General features: G+C 35.2%; 1 protein-coding gene across 2 annotated transcripts in view; it reads right to left on the reverse strand.

The window, feature by feature from the left end:
- Positions 1 to 24,161, reverse strand: part of DNAJC13 (DnaJ heat shock protein family (Hsp40) member C13) — a 63,927-nt gene that overhangs the window by 11,594 nt on the left and 28,172 nt on the right. For both annotated transcript variants that reach the window (XM_015823121.1, XM_029285572.1), the window contains 17 exons: positions 21,438 to 21,539; positions 21,011 to 21,115; positions 18,904 to 19,106; positions 18,572 to 18,656; positions 18,254 to 18,408; positions 17,294 to 17,339; positions 13,021 to 13,175; positions 11,678 to 11,879; positions 11,018 to 11,133; positions 10,645 to 10,723; positions 9,268 to 9,403; positions 8,267 to 8,451; positions 7,688 to 7,762; positions 5,821 to 5,940; positions 5,235 to 5,414; positions 3,114 to 3,281; positions 1,197 to 1,310 (listed from right to left, as the gene is read on the reverse strand). In XM_015823121.1, coding sequence (XP_015678607.1) covers positions 1,197 to 1,310; positions 3,114 to 3,281; positions 5,235 to 5,414; positions 5,821 to 5,940; positions 7,688 to 7,762; positions 8,267 to 8,451; positions 9,268 to 9,403; positions 10,645 to 10,723; positions 11,018 to 11,133; positions 11,678 to 11,879; positions 13,021 to 13,175; positions 17,294 to 17,339; positions 18,254 to 18,408; positions 18,572 to 18,656; positions 18,904 to 19,106; positions 21,011 to 21,115; positions 21,438 to 21,539 — 2,226 coding nt within the window. The remainder of the gene's footprint in view (positions 1 to 1,196; positions 1,311 to 3,113; positions 3,282 to 5,234; positions 5,415 to 5,820; positions 5,941 to 7,687; positions 7,763 to 8,266; positions 8,452 to 9,267; positions 9,404 to 10,644; positions 10,724 to 11,017; positions 11,134 to 11,677; positions 11,880 to 13,020; positions 13,176 to 17,293; positions 17,340 to 18,253; positions 18,409 to 18,571; positions 18,657 to 18,903; positions 19,107 to 21,010; positions 21,116 to 21,437; positions 21,540 to 24,161) is intronic.

The raw sequence follows: 24,161 nt of genomic DNA on the forward strand, positions 1-24,161 counted from the left end.
CCCCCCCCCCCCCCCCCCCCCCCGTATTTTGAGTGCTTGGCAACCAGTTCACATTTATGACTCCAACATCCTGAAAACCGGTTTTATTGATATCTGGCAAAAAGCATCCATTCAGAGAATGGGTTTGTATTTATGACTGTGTCATTTGCTTAACAATCATGTGATTTAGACTTATGATCACATTATTTACTTAATGAACGTCATAAAAACAGTTGTAAAATTGGGTCCAGTGTGTGGATGCCTTGACTTATGACTTCCAGTCCCAATTGTGGTTGTATGTTGAGGACTCCCTGCAGTTGAGTTCAGAATCTTATTTTAGTTTACTTCTTAAGAGGCTAGCATGGTAGACAGATGAAAATGGGAGATATGTCCATCTCTATTATTCTTGAATGTAGATATTGGAAGACAAACAAAAATACCAACATTTAAACTATACAATAAGTGTAGTGAAACTTCAATTTAATAGATCAATTGGTGGAAAATGAATCTATTCCCAAATTAGTTAATTAAATCATAAATTATGCCATTTACTGCATTTGTGCAATGGATCACTGATTGGCATTTATGCCATGCATGTAATAATGTCATTATGCAAATCATAAAAATTGCTGTATATGATGTCAGATTAACATAGATTTAAATGTTTCTTCCAAGTTATTTTGGATGGAACCTTTTTATTATTTCAAGATGTTTGGACAGACCGATTTGCTGCATTCAAAATTCATTTGTCTACTAAATGAAAGTTTCATTGTATATTAATACATGTGTTACTGCTAATTTTGTTAAAAACACGAATCCTGGGTAAAGTCATATTATAACTGACGATGTCGGTAGTTGGCCGACGAAAGCTTGGCATTAGATTAAACTTTTCTAGTTTAAATTTTTCCTGGTGTTCGTGTTTATTTGTTCTTTATAATAATACATACGTGTGTGTCATAAAAATATTGACAAAACCGTATGATCATGTTCAACAAATTCAGATATATATTTTGTTGAGCAAAAACATTGAAAAACTCAAGATGCTTTTCACAAAATGTTTTCATATTAAAGCAATTAATATACATTACAGCCCAGTACATCTGAAAATAATTTACTCATTCTGGAAAAAGCAGCAACAATAACCTGCAAATGCACCTTACAGTATATAACTTAATCCCCCAACATGCGATTCTAACAATTTTGAACAAGTGCCTCACTGTTTTAATCATGCTTTCCTGCTGAGATTCCAAGAATTCAAGAAGTTCAACTCTTGTCCGATTATTCCAGATCAGGTAAGGGCTCTCTGTGTTGCTGTTGAGCATTTTCAGAATCTATATAAAAATATTTAATTAAAAAAACATATCCAAGATAAGAAAATTGATACTATCAACCATAGTATCCCTCTGGATCACCTGCATGGGGATAATGTTGGGGACTGGAGGTCACAGTGTTTCTGCTCTTTCCTCAGTAACTGGTTTTAGTCCTGGGATGAAGGAGAGTTGGGTTCAGTAGTCAGTCTTTTCCTTACTCCTATTTAACATTTGCATGAAGCCACAAGGAGACGTGGTTCAGCAGTTTGAAGTCCACTATCACCAATAAATTGCAATATGCTGATTTATATCACTATGGCAGGCTGAGCTGATGATCTAAAGCCCTGTCCCTGCAGACTGAAAAGGTCTGGAGCAAGATGGAGTAACTGTATATTCACCACCATTCTCTGCATGCTGCAGTGGTGGCTCATGAGAAATAAAGGAAAGAGAAAAGGAACAAATCTGTAACTTGGGTGTTCTCCTGGATCAGCAGCTCTGTTTCTTCACATAGCTTTATGTTGCCCTTCAAGGCAAGTCAGAAACTTCAAATGATTCAAAGTCTGGCAACTTGTCTATTGACCAGCATTTACTGATGGGAACACATAACGTTAGCATATAGACTCTTCACTGGTTGTCAACAGTGTAATTCAAAGTTCTGGTGCTAATTTACAAAGCCCTACATGGCTTGGAGCCAACCTTCTGCAGAGCTCCATTCTCCCATTAGAACTGGCTGGCCAATTTGATACAGCTTAGAGAAGCCATTAGTAGTTCCCAATTTTAGGGAGGTGAGGAAGGCTGTGGAGGCACTATTTTTCAGGAGCAATCCCAGTTCTTGGAATGGCTTCCCAGTGGACATTAGGTCATTCTCACTGCTTTCTGAATACAGCTCAAAATGAAGTGTTTCCAGAAGGCATTTAGGCTGTGATACTTTCTTGCCTAGGTATTACAGATTGGTTGTTTAAATAATTTGTATTCTATGTTTATTTAATTGGATTGTGCATGTTTAATGGTATATTTGTGAAATGTCAGAAATCCTTTAGGATTAATAATATGTAAAAATATTAATAACTCTTTCCTCTTCTCACAATAGCTGCCTTTTGATAAGCCTAATACAGTATTAAACACACTTTGAAGATTACTGTTAGTTTTGGTTCTAAGGTATCGTAAGCTGATAGTTGGACCTCTCTCAACTACAGAACTTATTGGATAACTTTGGGTCAAGTATTTTTTCTCAGTTTAACTATTTAATATGTTATTCTTTTTGGAAATAAAATAGAGGTGATTCCATTTAAGTTGCCTTAAACATTCAAACAAACAGACAAAAAATTGAAACAGAAAACTTGTACTGTCTTGCCATAGAGGTCGACTTCAAATTCAATAATTCAAATCACTATTGTGAATGTATGGTTTCCACTAGGAGCACTCGAGCAATGTGACAGCAATGTATATATAATGTGATTCAATCTTCAGTACATTCATTTACCATATGTAGCACTCAAGACTATTTCAAATAAGTTTTATGTGGCTGATGGACGCTGTGATGAAACCTTTAGAATTAACAACTCTCTATTAGGACCTGACCAGAAAGAACATGTGACATATTAAAAAGGCAGAGTGAAACAAATTCCTACATTTTTCAAATATCTTGAGTAATTACAGAAGCTAATATACCGAAAACTACAAGGTTTATTTTCTAATACTGTTATGATTGAATATTTTTATATCCTGTCACTATTAAAACTTAACACATTATATATTTTAGTAACATGGTGCAGTATCTTCGTTAAATAAAAACAAAAGCACTATGTTACACTTTTCATGTACCTCAGCAGGACTGACCACAGCAAGTTTCCTTGTAATGTAAGGGGTCAGCAGGACTCCAAGACTTTTTCTGATTGCTGGATTCTCAGGTGTAGTTTGCTCTTCAGAAAGGTATCCACCAAGCCGACTCAAAGCAAGGAGACTGAGTTTGGCAAGAGTATTAGCTACTTCCTATTCACCAAAAATACAAATAAATCCAACACTTGTTATCTATTCTAATATCATCTTCTCTCTTTACAGAAAGAATATAGATGCAAAAGAAACAAAGCTTTAATCTTATCAATTCTGGCAATTGCCATTTACTCTATGTCTACTCTCACTATTCAGGAGAATCTTCCTAAATGAATAAATGAAAGCTTTTCTGAAGGAACAATGGAAAGAAATAGGAACTGGAATGCCCCTTTCTGCAAAATTTCCATGACTCTTTGGTAAAGATCTACATAGAAAAAAAATATGATATTGATAAGGAGGAACAGCTTCGGATCACAACCAAGAAGCTTCACATATCATCCAACCTTCATGGTAAGTTATAAGACTGCTTTGCTGGTAGTATATGAGGGTTTTTAAGCTGAAGAAGCAGCATTATAATTTACATTTTTCAGGACTATCCTCTTTTAATATGCTTGTGCAAAACCCCAGGTTTCTAAATCATTGTATTTTGTGACTGTCATTTGAATCTTGAATTCCTGAATCCTTTCTAAATCTTCCAGGAAATATAATTACTGTAGGTTACAAGTAATTCTACGTAACAACATTTAACTCCATTGCTAAATGATGTTGCTAAGTGAAATGTCATGTAACCACTTTGCTTAGCAATGGCAATTCTGGTAATCCGAGTGAATCCCTTGTGGTCATTAGATAATGATTTACCCAGACCCAAACCATTCTTGGAAGAGGGAACTATCTCCATTCAATTCTCCTTATCCACCTATCTTTCCATCTCTGTTCTTTTGGCTGCCCACCTACCCACCACTACCAGTTGCTCCAACTGCCCTACATACCATACCTGCTAGCATCTTTTTTCATGTCACCTTCTTTTGCACCAAGGTGAACAGGACCCTCTTTTGTGTGCCAACCAAGGCCTCCTTTTGTGAAAGAAGAACCTGGCTGTACCAGCATGAAAGGACATCCTTTTGCATGCCATCTGGGTCTTCCTTTTGTTCCAGTGTTCAGACATAAAAGGAGGCCCTGGCTGGCATTCAAAAGGATGTCCTGGCCAATAGTGGTGCATAGTGCGGTACACACACATCGACCCATAGCTCTCACTCGCTGGCCTGTGGAGAGTTTCTAATGTGCACGGCTAGGATAGTGAGCCCAGTGGAGGGAAGGCAAAGTCAAGAATGAAGATCAGCCAGAAATGGGTGGGGGCAGTGATCCTAAATGTAGATGAGCCCGATTTTTCTTATGTTACCATGGAGGAGTTTCAATGGTTGGAACTTCAAAGACTGGATGTAAATCCCTTCATTTAGTGCTGTCATAATTCCAACCAGTTGCTGAATGAATGTAATTAAGTGAGGATTACCTCTATTGTCAAGAGACTGGTATGGTGGCTGGCACTTTTATTAAAACTAGTGCTCGCTGATGAAATGAGCCATGTTTGTGATTAAATCTGAAAATGCTGTACCTCACAGGCTACTGGACTGCAAACGGTCTATCTTATTAGGATCAATGTAAGACCCATGGTGACGGAACAGTTTTTCTAAACACAGATTAAAAAGTTGATGAAAGCTCTAAATTAATGTAGATTTAATTTCCGGAGGAGGAGAGAAAATCTTGCTTGAATTGGCTATGTCTCTCTTGAAGCAGAAGAAATTTTCAAATTTTATTACTATACTCTGAGCCAACAGAAAGAGAACACTGAGTACTAGGATATTCATTCATTCATTCATTCATTCATTCATTCATTCATTCATTCATTCATAGTTCTTCTTCAATTGTTTATGTAAAAGCCACAATACACACTGAAGGGTTTATTTAAAGGCATATTCAACAATCCTGAGTAAGGATTTAAAATTAATCTGTACATTCCTAAGAGCATGCTAGAAATATTTTTCAGTTAATTTAAAATGTAGCATTTCATTATTTTAAAAAATTAGCAGTCTATTAGCAATGCATAATGATTACCTGCTGATTAGAATCTTCGCTCTTTTTAATGCCACTCTCTTCCAGTGTATAATCATAGTTAAAGAGGTAGCCTAATAAATACCAAAGAACGCCAGCTTGGAACAGATGTGTCTGTAGCCAATAATCAACAGCAAATGAGCTGACACATTCTACTCCAATTGAAGCCACACGTGGAATGTTCTAAACAGGAATAAACACATTTGTTTGGAGATTTTAGTGACAATGTTGAAATTCAGTAGGAATTAATCAAGAGATCTATTAATGTAAAATGCCACAATGACTTGCACATTTCTGTTTCCCCCCCTATACTTCTTACAGTATAATTGCTTATACTATAATATATAACGTAATAGTATAATTAAAGTGCAATATGATAAACAAATGGTCTACTGATGCTAGAAGCTTACTATGTTCAACAAAATTAGTTTAGCAGGCTAAGACAAAAATATCTTCTTCACATGCTAAGAAATATGAATCTCTTTTGAATGAGATTTTCTCATAAAATTACATAGCATCCATATCATACAGGAACTATTCTGAAAGAGTTGGAGAAAGGCATTAACACAGCTGCCAAGCAAGAGTTTACCTTGCCATAAAACAGCACTCTGCAGAGGTCCTTAATAATATTGGGCATTTCAGTAATTTTCTCTCTGCAATCTTCAAACTGAGCAGCCACGCTGTAGCATTTACTAATGTGTCCACACACCTATGAATAGGAAAAAAAAATCAAGAGCCTGATGGGCACTGTAAGCTCCATTAACTTTTCAGTTTCTATCTCAGTAAATGGGACTAAATTTGGATCCAACCAGTGCTTTTCCAATGAGAACAAATATATAGGTAGTTCTTGACTTACAACCATTCATTTAATGACTGTTCGAAGTTACAGTGGCACTGAAAAAATGATTTATGACTGTTTTTCACACATGACCATTGCAGCATCCTGATGGTCACATGATCAAAATTCAGATGTTTGGTAACTAGTTCACATTTATGACTGTTGCCATGTCCTGGGTGAAGTGATTAAATTTTGTGACCTTCCGACAAGCAAAGTCAATGGAGAAACCATATTTACTTAACAACCATGCTACTAACTTAACAACATTTAACAACTCTAATAGGAACGGTTGTAAAATAAGCAAAATTCACTTAACAACTGTTTTACTTAGCAACATGAATTTTGGGCTCAATTGTGGTAAGTTGAGGACCAACTGTACATTATTTATATATTTTTATATTATTAGTTTTCTGTATTCCCGCTCATTTTAACAGTTGTCTGGCTTGTAGAAATGTAGTTAAGTGATTCTTTTTCAATAATTATTTTCATATCTAAAAGTCCCTTTTTCTTAGGGCCCTAGATCATATAGAGGGAACATTTGGAATAAGACAGTCACAACTCTGAGTTTCTATAGAATGGTTTTCCAGTCCAGAGGCTGGAAAAAAGCTAACATAATTCCAATCATCAAAAAAGGGAAAACAAATGGACCCAGGAAATTAAAGACCAATCAGCCTAACATCAATACCAGAGAAGATCCTGGGAAAGCAACAAATCTGCCAACACTTAGAGGCAAGCAAAGTTGCCAAAGCCAACATAGGTTTGTCAGACAAATGTTATTGCATTCTTTGACAAACTGACCAATGAAATGTTACGAACATAATATATTTGGACTTTAGTAAGATATTTAACAAAGTGGACCACAACCTGCTATTTGGTAAGATACAAATTGTGGATTAGATAGCATTATCACCAGATGGATTGAAAACTGGCTGACCAACCACACTCAATTTCTAGTCCTTAATGGAATTACATCTACATGGAAGGACATATGCAGTGGGGTACCCCAAGGCTATGTCTTAGGCCCAGTACTCTTCATAAACAACTACATAATCATAGTCTTCCAATATTTAAGGGGCTGACACAAAGAAGAGGGAGTCAACTTATTCTCCAAATCATCTGAAGGCAGGATAAGAAGCAATGAATGGAAACTTATCAAAGAGAGATTCAATTTAAAACTAAGGAAAAATAATTTTTTGTGAATGCTCCATTACTGGAGGTTTTGAGAAGAAACTGGACCACCATTTGTCTGACATAGTATAGGATCTCCTGCTTGAGCAAGGGGTTGGACTAGAAGACCTCAAAAGTCCCTTACAATTTGGTTTTCTGTTATTTTTACCTCAGGTGTTTTATGGAATAGAGTTATGTGCTATTGGCTTGATGTTTATTTCTACTGTTTTTTAACATGCTGCTAGCTACTTAGAGTTGCTTCGGTGAGTTAGGCATACAAATAAAATAATAATAGAAGTTAAAAAGAATGGTACTGGTGCTTGGCATAGACAATTATGAGCAAAATGAACTGCTGTTCTAATCTATCTTTGCAGTTTCTTGTATAGTTGGTATTTTATTTATATTTTAGATCTTATACCAATGTGCATGATAGGATTTCTTTAAGAATTACCTGGACTGACATATCCTCTGGCTTACTAGAACGTGTCAAGACTGCAACACAACGATTAAAAGCTTCTTGCAGAACCTGTAAGGATGGATGACACTTGTTCGGTAGATTGCCAAATGGAAAACTATCAAATTTGATCATAGAAAGCTATATCTATCAACTCTGAACAATATTTTAAAGCTATAATACAACTGTAGACAATCTAGTATTTCCGTATCAAATCCCATTCATATCAGCCAGCAGCAGCAGAGACAAGGATTTATGGCAGATGAAGAATACTTGAAGGTATTATGATGTCTATTTCTGCTACAACCTGAGATTTAATAGCCCAAATATTTATTTGCTCATAAACACTTCTATTATTCTACAATGTGAAGTCAAAACAGCAGAGTTTTAAAATTTATTCTGCTTGTACAAACTCAAAGGCAGTTTTATGTTAAAAATTTTGTATTTATAACATGGTGCCTGTATGAGCAAATTAATATTCCTGAAAATATTTAGTAATAATCATTCTTAAAATCCATTTCTCCCCTTTGCAGAATATAATACAACAAAAACTTATATTAGTAAGTTTGAATGTACCTCTATTCCATTCTCTCTTCTTAGTTCTTCTGCATTAAGTGCTGAACAATTTACTGTGTGGAAGGCTAATTCAGCAGCAGCTGGCAACAGAGGAGACTCTTTGGAAAACAAGAGGTTATCTGAAGTTTCTATCGTGATTGTCTTAATCAACATGGGATAGCCCGCATACTTATACGGCTTCAAATCTGAAAAGGAACAGAATGTCAGAAATCAATATCTGCAATGAAATCTTTGAAGTTAGTATTCTATGCTGCAAGTTATACTTCTCTGATTTTTAACATATTTCTGCTATAATATTTTAGACCCATTGAATCTTACTGAAAACCCTAACATGTAATACCTTTTGCTGGCTTTTCTTTTCTAAAACAACAACAAAGATATTTCCTCAGAAACTGTCATAAATTAGAACTAAAGAAAGTTTAATAAACATATAAAATTATCTGGAATTCATTCTTTCCTTATATGCCACATCAAAATCTACTATACACATAGAATTCGAGATAACATTAAAGATCTCTGATAGATCTGAAAGCTTTACAAGCAAGAATATGGTTGAAACACACTGCTTTGGGAAAGAGTGAACTTGAACTACTTGTAAAAATATTGAAGTTGCCCTTCTGTTTTACAATCACTTGTTTTCTCCTTTATAACAAGTTTCACAATTTCTAACAAGTTCTTTCTCTATTTTGGAGAGAAAATACATTTGATATATTATTCTGAGACTAAAATACTTTAACATAACTGCATGAATATATTTTTCATTATTAGTTTGATATATTTATTTGGAACTGTATGTTAAGATTTATACATTAGCTACAAAATGAGAAATCTACCAAACACAAGTTGAAACTCTAGCAATTTTATTTATATATGATTAATGATGCCTAAGTATTGTAGTATTCTAGTACTGAAGTTATTTAATAACTGTGGGAGTATATATTTGCTATTTTTTTTACAGCTACTCAGTTCTGTCTAAAACATTGGATGCTAGATCTAATTACCTTCTCTATGTCTGTTAAAAAGGATACTTTGAGTTTTCAAAATCAGAATTATATTCTCAGGATCTGGACCATCGACAATTTTAGAAGACTTTGTGCAGAGAAACTCATACCCTTTATTGACTTTTTCAAACATATCCTGTAGTTTAAAAAAAAGACAAAGAAATGTATATAAATACTATCTGAAAATAAATTTAATAATGTTGCAAAACAAATAAGTTCTTTAGGAGTAGGTATACATAGCACATCATTTTCAGTAATGCTGTTCCTTCTTTTATTTTATTTTTAACTTTTTATTCTACAAACTATTATTCTGTCAAAAAACTTGCAATATGCAAATACTAAATACAGTACTTGCTACAGCCTAACTCAGAGCTTGTCCACAGCTTGATTGCCTGATACCATAACAGAGTAACTACCATTTCTAAGGGCAGAAATGAACTAATCTTAATTCTGATAACATTTAGCCTTTACTCACAGCCCTCTCTCCTCGAGTTTGATCTCCCTATGCTTGTCCTGCTGCAGTTTGAAAGACTCTTTTCCTCTTATGCAAAATATGTTAGCCAGATATCTTTACATCCTTATAGGTTAGCTCCAGCAACTCACTGGCCATTGAGTTCCATAGAAAGGAACACCCTTCAATTGAGTTAGACTTACCATCAGCTCTAATTATTGCATTTTGCAACATTTTTGCCATTTTCTAGCAAAAGATGCCCACTTGATAAGCTGGGTTTGGGTTTATGAATGGGTGATTTGCTTAACAATCATGTGACTCGCTTAATGACCCTAATAAAAGCAGTTGTAAAATTGTATCATGGTGATTCAATTGACAACTGAAACAACTATGGCCAAAGTTCCAGGCTCAATTGTGGTTATAATTCAAGGACTACTTGTATGAAAATATCTTCAGGAGTACTTGACCACAGGAAAGAAAAAATTGCCCATTACTTTCTTGGAACAAAAATGCGGGAGAGCTGCAAGGAAATTATCCAACGGAGAAATGACAACTTCAATTCAGATTGGATTTCTTTAAACCTATTTAGTCAGATCAGCATAAGCACAGGGACAGGAAAGCTTAAACAGTAAATGTTGACATTCTAAAAAAATTTTTTTTCAATGTGACTATCTGACCTACTAGAGCCTCTCCATAGCTTCATTCTCCTTCCTAACTCTTGTTTATAATATTGTTGAATTGACCCAATAAATGTTAGTTAATTTTGAATGAAAGAGAGAACTAAAAACATACAAAGGAATGTGTATATGAATGTACTCTTATTTTGTAAAGCAAGTGGCAAAACTTAATATACTAAACATTCTGTTACTGGATTAGGACACAACGCTTTCTCTAAGCATCACATATATTTAATATAGGACACTTACCCGACCTTCTGGATTCTTGTCAGGATGGTATTTCTGAGCCAGTTTAAAATAAGCTTTCCTGATCTTACTTTCATCGTGTCTATAAAGTACAGAAAGGATTATATGTATTACGTGCAATTCAATATTTTGTTAGTCAGAAGGAAAAATGCATTTGTAGTTACCTTTTGCATCTATAACATTAATATCAAAATATATTTAAATTTTAATTTTGGCAACAGAGTCTTTGAAATAGTTCATCTGATCCATTAGATTTATACATTTTGTATAACACCAAAATCTATACATTACGCTGAATTCAGACAGCAGTATAAAGGCTTAAATCCATTCATTTTAGAATGTTGCTTTCAATTATTTTTCATAATTAGAAACTTACAATCCTTGACCCTTTGGCAGATTCAGAACTTCATAAGCATCATCTATGGACATTGTAGGTGCCTTCTTCTCAACTTCCTTCTTCCAGGTTTCTAGAGTATCTTTTAAGAGTTTAACCTGAATACAGAAGATTTCTATTTAGCTTTTCCATGTAAGGGCTTTTTATCCAATAATCACTCTTCTAATAATTCTAACTATGGATAGTGGCTCTACTTAACAATTTGGGGGTGGGGTGGGGAATATATGAACCATAACAGGCAGGGTGGTGGTAACAAATAGATGGGACTAGGATTTTCTGGTTTGGGGGAGAGGGTTCTTTTAAAAAAATCCTTACATTACACTTTTCATCTCTTCAGAATGATAAATGGCTATGGTGCTAATTTTCGATAACATGGTTAGAAAAGCTCTTTCAAAAAGATATTTTCAAGAATAGAGAGAAAAAAACTATTATCTCATTTTTCCTTTTATTTCTTATTTTTTGTAAATTTGAAAGAACAATATCAACTAATTTAAATTAAACATATAAACATTTATGTCACAATTGGAGCATGATGAGCCTGACAGCTATGAGAATAGGGATCTCACATTTCTTGGCATACTTCCATTTATTTCTCAAGTCCCCAATGTTAGAAATTAGAAAGATGACCACAAATTGACTTACAGGATCTTTAATTGGCCAATCAGGAAACCGAAGCTTATCACAAAGATGTTTGAGGTAATAAATATTGCAAAACAACTCATTTTCCAGTTGAGGATAATTGATAACTGGTATGGGGCAGTACTGGTAAAGTGCTCTTGTATTACTTTGAAGACGAGGGGTGAAGTCAGCAAGGTGCGCAGCTATCTTCTCTATCATTAGGCGCCTGCAAATTGCAAATATCTCTTTAATCAAAGAAACATTAACATTCTTTCAGGCACTGATTTTCTCATCAGACATTAAATCTGCTTCTTTGTGACAAGCTGCTAAAACATTTAAATCCTAAGTCCACTGCTGTTCACCCTGTTGACCCATGACTGTTGTGCTAGGTTTGCCACCAACCATATTGTGAAGTTCGCAGATGATACAACAGTAGTGGGCCTTATTCAGGATGACAAGGTGGAAGCTTACCACAAGGAGGTTGAGGGGTTGGTGAACTGGTGTAAGGAAAACAGACTAGTTTTAAATACCGGAAAAACCAAAGAGTTCATTGTCAATTTCAGAAAAGGAAAGCACAGCCACACTTCTCTGTGCATTAATGATTCACCTGTGGAGATGGTTACCAGCATCAAATTCCTGGGTGTGCAGCTAACGAGTAGGCTGGCTTGGTTGCTCAACAGTGAGAAACTGGCAAAGCGGGCTCAGCAGCGCCTGCATTTTCTGCGTCGCATGAGAAAAGCACATCTTCCTTCCCCTGTCCTGACCACTTTCTACAGGGGGACGATCCTGTCATACAGCATCACAGTTTGGTTTGGAAGTATCACTGCTTCAGACAGGAAGGCGGTGCAGAGAGTGGTGAGGATGGCCGAAAAAATCATTGGCAGCTTCCTCCCTCCCATCCAGGACATAGCAGAGAAGCGTTGCTTGAGCAGGGTCTGCAAGATTATCTGGACACTACACATCTTCTTCACGACCTGTTTTCCTTGTTACCTTCTGGGAGGAGGCTTCGTGTTATCCGTAGCAGAACATCCAGATTCAGCCATAGTTTCATTCCATACAGCATTAACCTGGTGAACTCTCAAGCTTCCTCCTTCTGTTATGTATTCAAGATGGGCGGTATTTAATATTTATTTGTTATGTATATGTAGGGGTGTGGGTCTATACATATGTTGTACATAGTATGGTTAGGTGTCTGTCATGTATGTGTTTCACTTTGAGATCGGGCAACTAAATTTCATTTTTGATGTGTGCCGTTGTGCCCACAGTAAAAAAATGACAATAAAGGTTATCTTATCTTAATTATATGCAGCAATTATCAATGAGAATACAATGAAGAAAAAGTATGTTTTACAAGATATGTTAATTACCTCATTTCATTGCTCCAAATGGCTTCTGGAGTGTCAAATTCACCCAAAAAAATTTCAGAAAATTTTTCTGGTTCATAGTTTTCCAAATAACACACCATTGCCTCTGGGAGGATATGTCCCAAAATGCTTCTCTGAACTATATCTTGACCTTTTGCCTAAAAAAGAAACCAGGAACACAAATAAGTGTAAATAAACATGCTAACATATGTATTAAAAAGTTGCTTATTTTTTGGTAACAAAATTGTGAATACTTTTGCAGATGTTCAATACAATTTATTCTTAAGTGTGTAAGATATTTATGTTTTATTTATTATATCTGAATGCTGCCCATTTTACCTAGAGGTGGCTCTAGGTGGCTTAAAAGCAGCAAGATAATTGCTTTCTCCACCATGATGCCCCCCATTTATGCCAGATTTTAATTTTAGTCAATAGGAATTGAAATTTAGCATCTGAAATGACTGAATTGCAGCTTTATTTACTTGAAATTTCATTTATGTTTATTGACTGATTAGCCTTATGACCTACAACCATATCAAATATATAAAGCAAAATAGAATACAGGATACATGTTCAGGATAAAATAGATAAAAGGAAAATATAGTAATAAAATATATGTGGTAAGTATAATAATAAATATTTCAGATAAATACATCATATTTGCATATTTACAACTGTTCAATATAGCAGGTTCTTAGACCAACTGCCTTAGCTATAAAATTGGCAGTTTTGCTCACAATGTACAGATTTCAGTAAGCTGTACTTTCAAATTGGGGTGTTAAGTATCAAATCCTGAGAGGGGCATCTAGTTGACCCAACAATAAATAATCAATATCTTTGGTGGCTGAAGCACCACATATACATGTTCACTTATGATATGGCAGATGATATAAATGTCCATATTTGTCCATGGACTCCAGCAACTCAAATCCAACTCTAGAACAAATCCTTTTTGAGAATTGGGTTAGACTCATTGACAGGTATTTTTCAAGTTGAAAAATTGTTTTGTTCTTAGCTAAACAACTTAAATATCTATTTGTTACCAGTAACTGTATATTAGTTTGAACACTGATATCTAGGACTTTATATCTAAAAATTTCCCTTGCCTGGGAGATAGTTGAGAATAAATACTGGATGGAAAACCCATGCTGTGAAATAATTTTGGAAAATTTAGAGGAATTGGGTTGAGCTATATTTATTCTACTAAACATATATCGGGTAGCCTATAAGGGTCCATTGAATAGATCTTCTGCCAGTATGAAAAATCTTTAATTATGAATTAGTTATATTTGAAGTGGATATCTGATTCTGTTGTGACCTCAGGGGCTGACATATTCTTATCATTTCCTAGGATGCTTTTTAAAAAAACAGGTCTGAATTTGTTCAAATGAGGTAGCTTTTGTAAGACCCTACAATTCTGCACCATAAGTCAGCATTATTTTTGTTCTGAAAATTTTCAGTACAGGGATCAAGGTACCTGAATAATTATTGGATAATTTATATAGTCTTTTAGTACTTGTCTCAACCCTTGCTGAGCTTCTTTTAAAATGATTTACACACATCCCTATGTTGGTAAAAACCTCTCTTAAATAAGTAAAAGAATTCACTTTTCAATAGGCTCATTTATCTGCTAATTATATTTCACACTTTTTTTGCTAAATACCATCACTTTAAATTTGATTTTATTGATATTTAGAACATTAACAGCACAGCAGGTATTTAGCTTTCAAATTAGTCTTCTCAGGTCAATTTGAGACTGCACCATTAGAACCATATCATCAGCATATAGAAGAATATTACTGAATTTATTATGGATGTTTGGACTATTGTTGAACATTGACAGAGATTAAAAAGCAGTGGGGCTGGGGATACAACTGTGTCTAACTCCACTATAGGTAGGTATACTCTTAGAAAAGCAGTTATAGCTATACAGGCTTTCAAATGAGTGTTTGAGTAGAGGGCCCTAATCAAGAAAAAGAGTAAGAATCTGGGTTCCATATTTAAGTTAGCCAATTTCTTCCAATTTCTTCCGCAAAATGTTTCTGTTTATAGAGTCCAAAGAAGCATTGAGATCTAGAAAGGTGGTAAACAGTTTCTTGCCATTAATTAGTTGTTTTGTTATCAAAGGGCATAAAATAAAACAAACATTCTATTGTGGAGTGCTCTGGGTTAAATCCAGCTTGTTCCTCCACTAAGCAATTTCTTTCCATTTCCCAGAATTTTGTTTTGCTCAAATATTTAAACACAAATAATTCTTCAGTTAATTTAATATAATTAAATTATAATAATTACATTATTTTCTTGACGGTTTTGTATGCTACATTAATGCATTAATACATTAATGCAAAACAACTTACTTTCTTCAGAGTTGTTGATTTCTGACATTATAAGTTAACAAAATAGTTTGAGCACTATATAAAAAGAATTAGATTCCTTATTATAAAACAATTAGTAATATACAGTTGCAAGAAAAAGTATGTGAACCTCTTGGGATAACGCGGAGTTTTGCATGAATTGGTCATAAAATGTGCTCTGAACGTCATCTAAGTCACAACAATAGAAAAACACAGTCTGCTGAAAATAATAATACACAAACATTACATGTTGCCATGGTTTAATTGAACATAACATGTAAACATTCACAGTGCAGGGAGGAAAAAGTATGTGAGCCCCTAGCCTAATGATGTCTCCAAGAGCTAATTGGAGCCAGGAGTGAGCCAACCTTGACTCCAATCAGTGTGATGATATTGGATGTGTTGCTGACAGCTGTCCTGCCCTTTAAAAACACCTGTTATGGGTTTACTGGTTTCAAGAAGCACTGTCTGATGTGAACCATGCCTCGCAGAAAAGAGCTCTCAGAAGACCTACGATCAAGAATTGTTGACTTGCATAAAGCTGGAAAGGGTTACAAAAGTATCTCCAAAAGCCTTGATGTTCATGTGTCCACGGTAAGACAGACTGTCTACAAATGGAGAAAGTTTAGCACTGTTGCTACTCTCCCTAGGTGTGGTTGTCCTATAAAAATGACTGCAAGAGCACAGCGCAGAATGCTTCTTGAGGTAAAGAAGAATCCTAGAGTGTCAGCTAAAGACCTACAGAAATCTCTGGCACATGCTAACATTTTTGTTGACACATCTACAATAAGGAAAACATTAAACAAGAATGGAGTACATGGGAGGACACCACAGAGGAAGCCATTGCTGTCCCAAAAAAATATTGCAGCACGTTTGAAGTTCGCAAAAGAGCACCTGGATGTTCCAGAGCACTACTGGCAAAATATACTGTGGACAGATGAAACCAAAATTGAGTTGTTTGGGAAAAACACACAACACTATGTGTGGAGAAAAAAAGACACAGCACACCAACATCAAAACCTCATCCCCACTGTAAAACATGGCGGAGGGAGCATCATGGTTTGGGGCTGCTTTGCTGCCTCAGGGCCTGGACGGATTGTTGTCATTGATGGGAAAATGAATTCCAGAGTTTATCAAGACATTTTGCAGGAAAACGTACGACCATCTGTCCGCCAACTGAAGCTCCACAGAGGATGGGTGATGCAACAGGACAATGACCCAAAGCATACAAGTAATTCAACAAAACAATGGCTTCAACAGCAGAGAATACGCCTTCTGAAGTGGCCCAGTCAAGAGTCCTGACCTCAACACGATTGAAATGTTGTGGCATGGCCTTAAGAGAGTGATTCACACCAGACATCCCAAGAATATTGCTACACTGAAACAGTTGTGTGAAGAGGAGTGGTCCAAAATTACTCCAGATCGTTGTGCAGGTCTGATCTGCAACTACAGGAAATGTTTGGTTGAGGTTATTGCTGCCAAAGGAGGGTCAACCAGTTATTAAGTCCAACGGTTCACATACTTTTTCCTCCCTGCACTGTGAATGTTTACGTGTTATGTTCAATTAAACCATGGCAACATGTAATGTTTGTGTATTATTATTTTCAGCAGACTGTGTTTTTCTATTGTTGTGACTTAGATGATGTTCAGAGCAAATTTTATGACCAATTCATGCAAAACTCCGCGTTATCCCAAGGGGTTCACATACTTTTTCTTGCAACTGTATAGATAAATTTAATCACTAGTAGAAGAACAATTTTGTAGATACCTTTAGTAAAAGGTAAAAATATTTTGTTTGCAGCAAACAAAATCTTCAAGAATTTAGAAGGCTAAAAATAATCAAAATAATGTTTAATACAATACTAGGATTGGCTTATTTGCAGACATTTTAAATGTTGGTTTTTACTACTAACATATCTTACCTCTTCAGATTTGAAAGCTTGTTTTGAGTGTGTATACTTCAAAAACCTAAAAGATAAATTTATATGGTTAAATGGTATGAATTATTATGTAATTTAAGTGTTTCTATTAAGCTAGCCTTTCTCCCTTATTTTCTGCAGAGTCCTAGGATTCTGTAAGAAATCATGATTTTAAAAAAGGGTTTTTTCTAACTTTGCACATCTGAGTGGTTGGGATTTTTATGTGTCTCAATTCAGTTTACTGATTATGCTAATACACCATGAGCATTAGAATATTTTTTTTTGCAAAAGTTCACCAAGAATTATTTCAAAGGGTTTCCCTAGAAAAAAATGTTGAGAGGTCCCCAACCTTTTGGGCACCAGCGACCGGTTAGGTGGAGAGAGGTTTTGTGTGCTGCCTGCATCTTGCGGATGGGGCTTTGCTTGTTTGTGTGGCCCGGTTGCTGGCATACCCTGGCCCAATACTGGTCCATGCACTGGGGGTTGGGGACCCCTGCTCTAAACTTTAACTTTTATTAGTAAACAAATACTTTATTATTTAGGGAATGCCTCATCATCAGATTGCCCCATACCATCATTACAATATAGTGGCTTGATTTGCACATATTGCTAAGAGATAAAGTGGACAGTAAAGCTATTGTCAGAAAGAAATAATGGTTTACATTTTGCAATAAAACACAATTTGAAATTATGGTTCCTGCTGATTTATAAATTCTGGTTTGTGTATTCATGGCTTGCTGGTTATATACTGTATTTTTCTCATTTCTTTTAAGGACTGGTGGAAAAAAAATGACAAAATCAGCAGGAAATGGCTGGATCTTTTGACTGACTGTTAAGAAAAGTCTGGCTTCCATACTGATATAGGATTGAACATTGTGCTAAATCAAAAATAAAAGACTTATGGATTGCTAGATTGCATGTTACTTGAACTAACCCAGGGGGATATGGAAATTTTGTTTTTACCTTGCCACAGGAAGTACATTGGAACCAGTGTACATCATAATGAAGAAGAATATTCCACTGAGATAAAGACGAGGTAACTGTGGGTTGTCTTGCATGATATGAAAGAGTAATATGGCAACTTTCTCAACAAGAATGGGATCAAAAGTCAGCAAAAGCTGTAGTGGAAAAAAAGTTAAATATTCATTTCAAATTAAAATATTGATCAGTTATTGTCCAAAACATTACTTCCAGTTAAAAAACCCATAGACATGGATAGTATGTTGAAAACTAAGCAGGAAAGGAAGCATGTCTGAAAGGTAAGATGGAACATCAATTTACCTGAATGATATGGGGAAGACAAGTGTTGTCTGCGAGGAGCCTCTTCACCTTGGGTAAAGGTCTTATAATAGCATTATCCTGATCTCTAAAATAAATATATTTTTCTAATCAGTATATTTAGTACAAAATCATTTGCTTCTATTGTCTTTTGGCAGACAATAGCAGACATTCATTTCTGCTTCACATTCTTGTTTTTTTCCTAGAACAAACTCTTTACTAGCTCAACATATGAGTTTTATAGAGGTTGATTTCCTGTATAGTGAAGAATTACATGTTTTTTTTGGAGTGGTTTCTTGAACAGTTTTTCACTGTCTGAAATCTAGGTTCCTTACCTACTGGGAAAATAGCTACACATTGTGACAAGCATGTTGAGAATAAGTGTAGCCAGATCTGTCTCATTTAGCACAGCTTGTCCAGTGGCCAGTAGACACCATTTCAACTGAGGAATAACTTGCAATGGTCGCCATCCATCCATGCCTTGGGCCCAGCAGCGTGTTTTTGAAGTCAGTTTTCCTTTTATCCACAATTCCTGCATCTGAGTTAGAAATTGAATACTGTAATGAATACTGTTTTTAGAACAATGTGTTTGACAAATGTTCAATTTTTGCAACCAGTAGTGAATAAATCCAAGACACTTAAAACTACATTTATATTAGTCTATGTAAGTAAATATGTAAAAATACTTTATCTTGCCAAAGACCAAACAGTAAAACAATCTGAGCAAATCTAAAGGACTAATCAAATAGCCCAAATCTCGACTATCAAAATTACTTGAATAAAAATAGACTATCATTCCAGGTTCATTAGAATATCTGATTTGGAAAAAAATTAGTTCAACTATAAAAATACTGATTCCTTAGGCTGAACACAATAGCAATCCTGAGTCTAGTTCTGTTTTTCATTCGCAAGGCAAGGAAAATAATGAAACTCTCCTGAATAGCATCAAGGCTATGGTTCAGTGGTTGGAATAGTCTTTCATATCACCTTTCTTTGATATTGAGATAAATGTGAACCTTTTCCATTCTTCTGGCCACTGATCAGACTTCCATACACTTTGGCAAAGCATTGTCAGTGCCTTTGTTGGCAGAGTTCTCAGCAGGTCTGCAAGAATTCCATCAACTTCTGGGGCTTTGGGGTTAGGCAACTGGTTGAGTGCCCACACTACTTCCTTTTCCAGGATATCTGATTCCATTTCTGGTAGATCAGTTTCTCCTCTTACGGTTTGGCCAAGTTTTTTGTTTGTGTAAAGTTGTTCTACATATTGCAGACATAGTTCTCTGATTGCTAATTGGTCATGCAATTCCTGCCCATTACTATAGCCTTTTTTTTTTTTTTTTGGCCACTAAGAGGTTTCTGGCCTTCTTCACATAAGTGAAACACTCTTTTGTATGATCTCTCACGGCTGGTTCCTCTTGCTTCTTACACTGTTCAGCCCAGGAATTTTCTTGATTTTTTTCTTGCCTCTCTCTGGAACTTGGCATTTAGTCTTTGTATTTCTTCCCCGTCACCAATGGCTTTTGCTTTCCTCCTCTCTTTTGCAGTCTATACTATTACACCCATCTGGCCAATTTCGTTGGTATCTTGTTTGTAATATGTTCTTGGGCTACTTTAGTGACAGTTGTTTTTATTGTATGTAATATGTTCTTGGGCTATTTTAGTGACAATTGAGCTACTTTACTGATGGCATGTAATATGTTCTTGGGCTACTTTAGTGACAATTAGCCCATAGCTCATCTGGTTATCTTTCTATTATGTTGAACAGTTCAAATCTGTTCTTAACTTCAACTGCATATGCCAGGGAATCTTCTCAATGTCAAATTTCTGAATCATGGGTGGTCATTTGACACTGCAACACCTGAACCTTACCTTGGCAGCTAACAGTTCAGGGTCTTATCCACAATCTGCGCCAGGAAATGTTTTCACAGCGAGGATGGAACTTTTCCACTTCTTTTGGCATAATATGTAGTTGACTTAGTTTTGATGTTCTCCATTTAGTGAAATAAAAGTGTCTAGTTGCCATTTGGATTGTTCAAATGATGTGTTCATTATGCTTAGCTGTTGCTCATGGCATAGCTGAATCAAATGTTCTCCTGCCTCATTTCCAATCAAATACATATTAATATCCCAATCATGGAACTGCCCAACAAGCTAAGAGTAAACAGCCCAACCAAAGAACTACCAAGACCATTCCCAACACTGACAGGGCAAGCTACTAGAATATAAATTCAGAGCAAAGCTCCTGCCTATTAGCACTGATGATGTTATCTAGTTTGGTGATGAAACAATGCCAATGCCAATAATGAATGTAAGAAAATCACCAAGCTCAGAGAGCACCAAGGATTTCACCGTTATAAACATATTCCTTTCTGAGAAAGATTACAAGGCTATGAGCCAACACTGCATTATTTTCAATATGAAACACAAATCCTTGAAAGATACCTCATTAAAGCTATATGGGCCTCTTCTCTCTTTCTCTGCATTGCCATAATACCATTCTTTTTCACTCTCTCTTTTCATATCTGGTGCTGCTTCAATAACATTGCTCTTAAAAAGAAAAGCAAAGTAAGTTTTGCATCAGGTAACTGGAAAAAATAGATTTTACAGTTTAAGAAGCCATTTATATGTACAAATGTCACTGTCTTGTAAGAAAATGTACACAGGGAAGGACTGACGAACTTTATATGACAGGTACCTTAAATGAGCCGATTAGTAGTCAAACCCGTCTTTAAAAATGCATTAAACAACATCCCAATTTTGAACAAACTCAGTTTCAAATTAATTCCAATGTGATAAATATTTTCATTTTTATGAGAACCGTCACTTATGTATATTTATACAAATCTTAAAAAAAAATAAAATGTCATACTTGGAATGGTACTGTTGCCCTGCTTGTATGAAGATGGGCCAGAGTAAGGAGATCCACAAGGATTCTGATACCATTTGAATCCATAAGTTCTTTAACATTTTTCTGTAACAAGTGTAAAAATTCATAAGAAATCACATAATTTTAAAAATGATTTTTTGGTCTTATTTTTATTATAAGGCATGCTAATCTTAAGGTAAGAAAAAAACACAAACTTAGAAATAAAGAGTTTTGTTCACAAAATTGTAACTAGCTTCCATTTATTTCTAATCTTTCATTTTACATCATTTACTGATTTTCAGTAATAAATATTACATTTCAATAAATTATTCAATAAATGATAAATGATTGATTCTTGCTTTCACTGTTAACCATTAGTATAAAAGCGCCCCTCTTTATTTTTATTAAAAACAACAGATTAGTGGAGGTTCCAAAAATGTCCTTCTATATTAATTTTTACTTTTTTAGAATGTGATTTCCCAGAGAAATCCTATTTTTAACTGGTTAGGCTACAAAATTCATTAGTTGGATACATTACTAGCCCTAACATATGTCCTTACCATTATTTTATAGCAGATTTTTAAAAGTGTAAAATGAAAATAAGAATTTATTTCTACAGTATTTATTTAGCATAAATATGTGCTGAACAATTTCAATGACTAAAAACATACCAAAAAGTGATAAAATTAAAAAGAAAACAACTCAGAACAAAAATAGTTCTAAACCAGAATGAAAAGATGTGTTTACAGATCCCTTCTAAATACATTTTGCTCCAACTCAGTATGAGTTAGTTTTGTAATAAGAACCTCACAATGTGAAAGACAAAATTCCTGTTTATATGGAAGCTGACTCATTAATGACCTCAGAATGCAGAGAGGACAACTGAGGATTAGACTATCCTGAGGGGCATTTGAAACTACATTGTATGACTTTGTAAACTATACACCAAACTGTACACAGTACACTATACTGAACAATTTGAATAGAGCTTGAAATGCAAGTGGTAATTGCATTGATCAGTGTGACATCTTATGATGGTCTGTGTCCGAACTGAAACATATGCACTGTATATATTTTTTAATCTGTACAATGAATTAAACAGGCCCATTCTGAGCATAGGTTTGGGGTGTGTGAGAGAAGGAATGATGAAAAACCAATATCGGTGGCTAACAGGAAGAGGATAGGACTGATATTCTTCCCTCTCTGCAGTGCTCCTGGTATGGGTGTGGCATAATCTACCAGACAACGAGCTAACCTTTTCTCTCTGCCTGCCGGCTCTTATGATATCTCATTGCCTCTAAAGTTTTGAGGCAACAACATAAAAAATGCATAGGGTTTCAGAACTTTTGGCAATGCTTTACATTATTGCCTTAACTGTCCTACCCTATTTGCCCAAGAATCTGTTTCACTGAAACAACCAAAATCATCCAGACTCTAACATAATTCCACTCAAAGAATTTGACAGAACTTCACAAATGTGAAGTTTGTTCCAGGTTTGAACCGAAACAATATTTATTTAGAGGACATCCATGGTCATTTATCAACTCTGTTGCAGCTTTGTGAGCCAGTCTTAATTTCTGGACTCTTCAAGAGCTGCTCATGGTGGGCATCTTTGCAATAATCCACCCTTATGTTTTCAGGACATGGAGCATTTGCACCTGGAAGGCATATAATGTATTTATCACTTGTTATTGGTAAATGGACCCTTTTTTATAATGATTACATTGTAGTTTACTTTCATATTTAGATATATTGTCGAAACAAAACAAATAATTTACTTTATACTTTTACACTAAAAGACTTGTAGATCTCAGCTGTCATAAATTGACTAAGCACTATGTTTTCATGATTTAGACAAAGCAATATTCTCCAGAAAATTAAAAGAGAATTGATCATGAATTCTGTTTTCCCTGAAAACTGTGGATAGAAAGGTGAAATTGTTAAGAAGAGTAACTTTATAAGATGAATAGTGCATCTATTAAATAAGTCCCTCATTTCTAATATGCATTTGATGTGTAAACTGAAAGACAGAACACTGTATATTTCAACAGAAAACTTAAAATTATAAACCTATAAATATTCAATCACTAAAATTTTATTTTAATTCTCAAAGCATAATCCCTTACTTTAAGACTTTTCTTTACCATTGTTGAATCACATATACAGCTAGTCCTCATTTAGCAACCACTAATGTATCAAACTATTCAAAGTTACAATGATGCTGAACAAACGAGATGTATGACCAGTCCTCAAATTGTGGCTGTCACAGCATTCTCATGGTCATGCGATTACAATTCAGGTTCTTGGCAACTGATGTGCAATTATGATGGCCATAATTGTGATCATGTGATCATCAATTTGCAAACTTCACTGGCTTCTGACAAAGACAATGGGGAAGCTGGCAGGAAGTCACAAATCGTGATTATGTGATGTTGTGCTTAATGGCCTCAAGTGATTTGCTAACAACTGCTACTAGAAGTTCTGCTGTAAGTCAGAAATGTCACATGATTTTTCACTTTACAGATAGGTCACTTAGTGGTGGAGTTGCCGGTCCCAATTATGGTTGTTAACTGCAATCTATCTATATTCTTACATTTCAGCCAAAAGATTATTCATTGCATAAAATTTTGCAATACTGGGCTGATCCTGAAGAGCCCAATACATTCTTATGATCCTAAGCTCATTTGCATTTTATCAAAACTTCTATTAAAGATAAAGATAAAAAAA

The sequence above is a fragment of the Protobothrops mucrosquamatus genome, unplaced genomic scaffold (genome assembly GCF_001527695.2).
Source record: "Protobothrops mucrosquamatus isolate PMUCROS unplaced genomic scaffold, P.Mucros_1.0 scaffold_177, whole genome shotgun sequence".
In the NCBI taxonomy this organism is placed as follows: Eukaryota; Metazoa; Chordata; class Lepidosauria; order Squamata; family Viperidae; genus Protobothrops; species Protobothrops mucrosquamatus.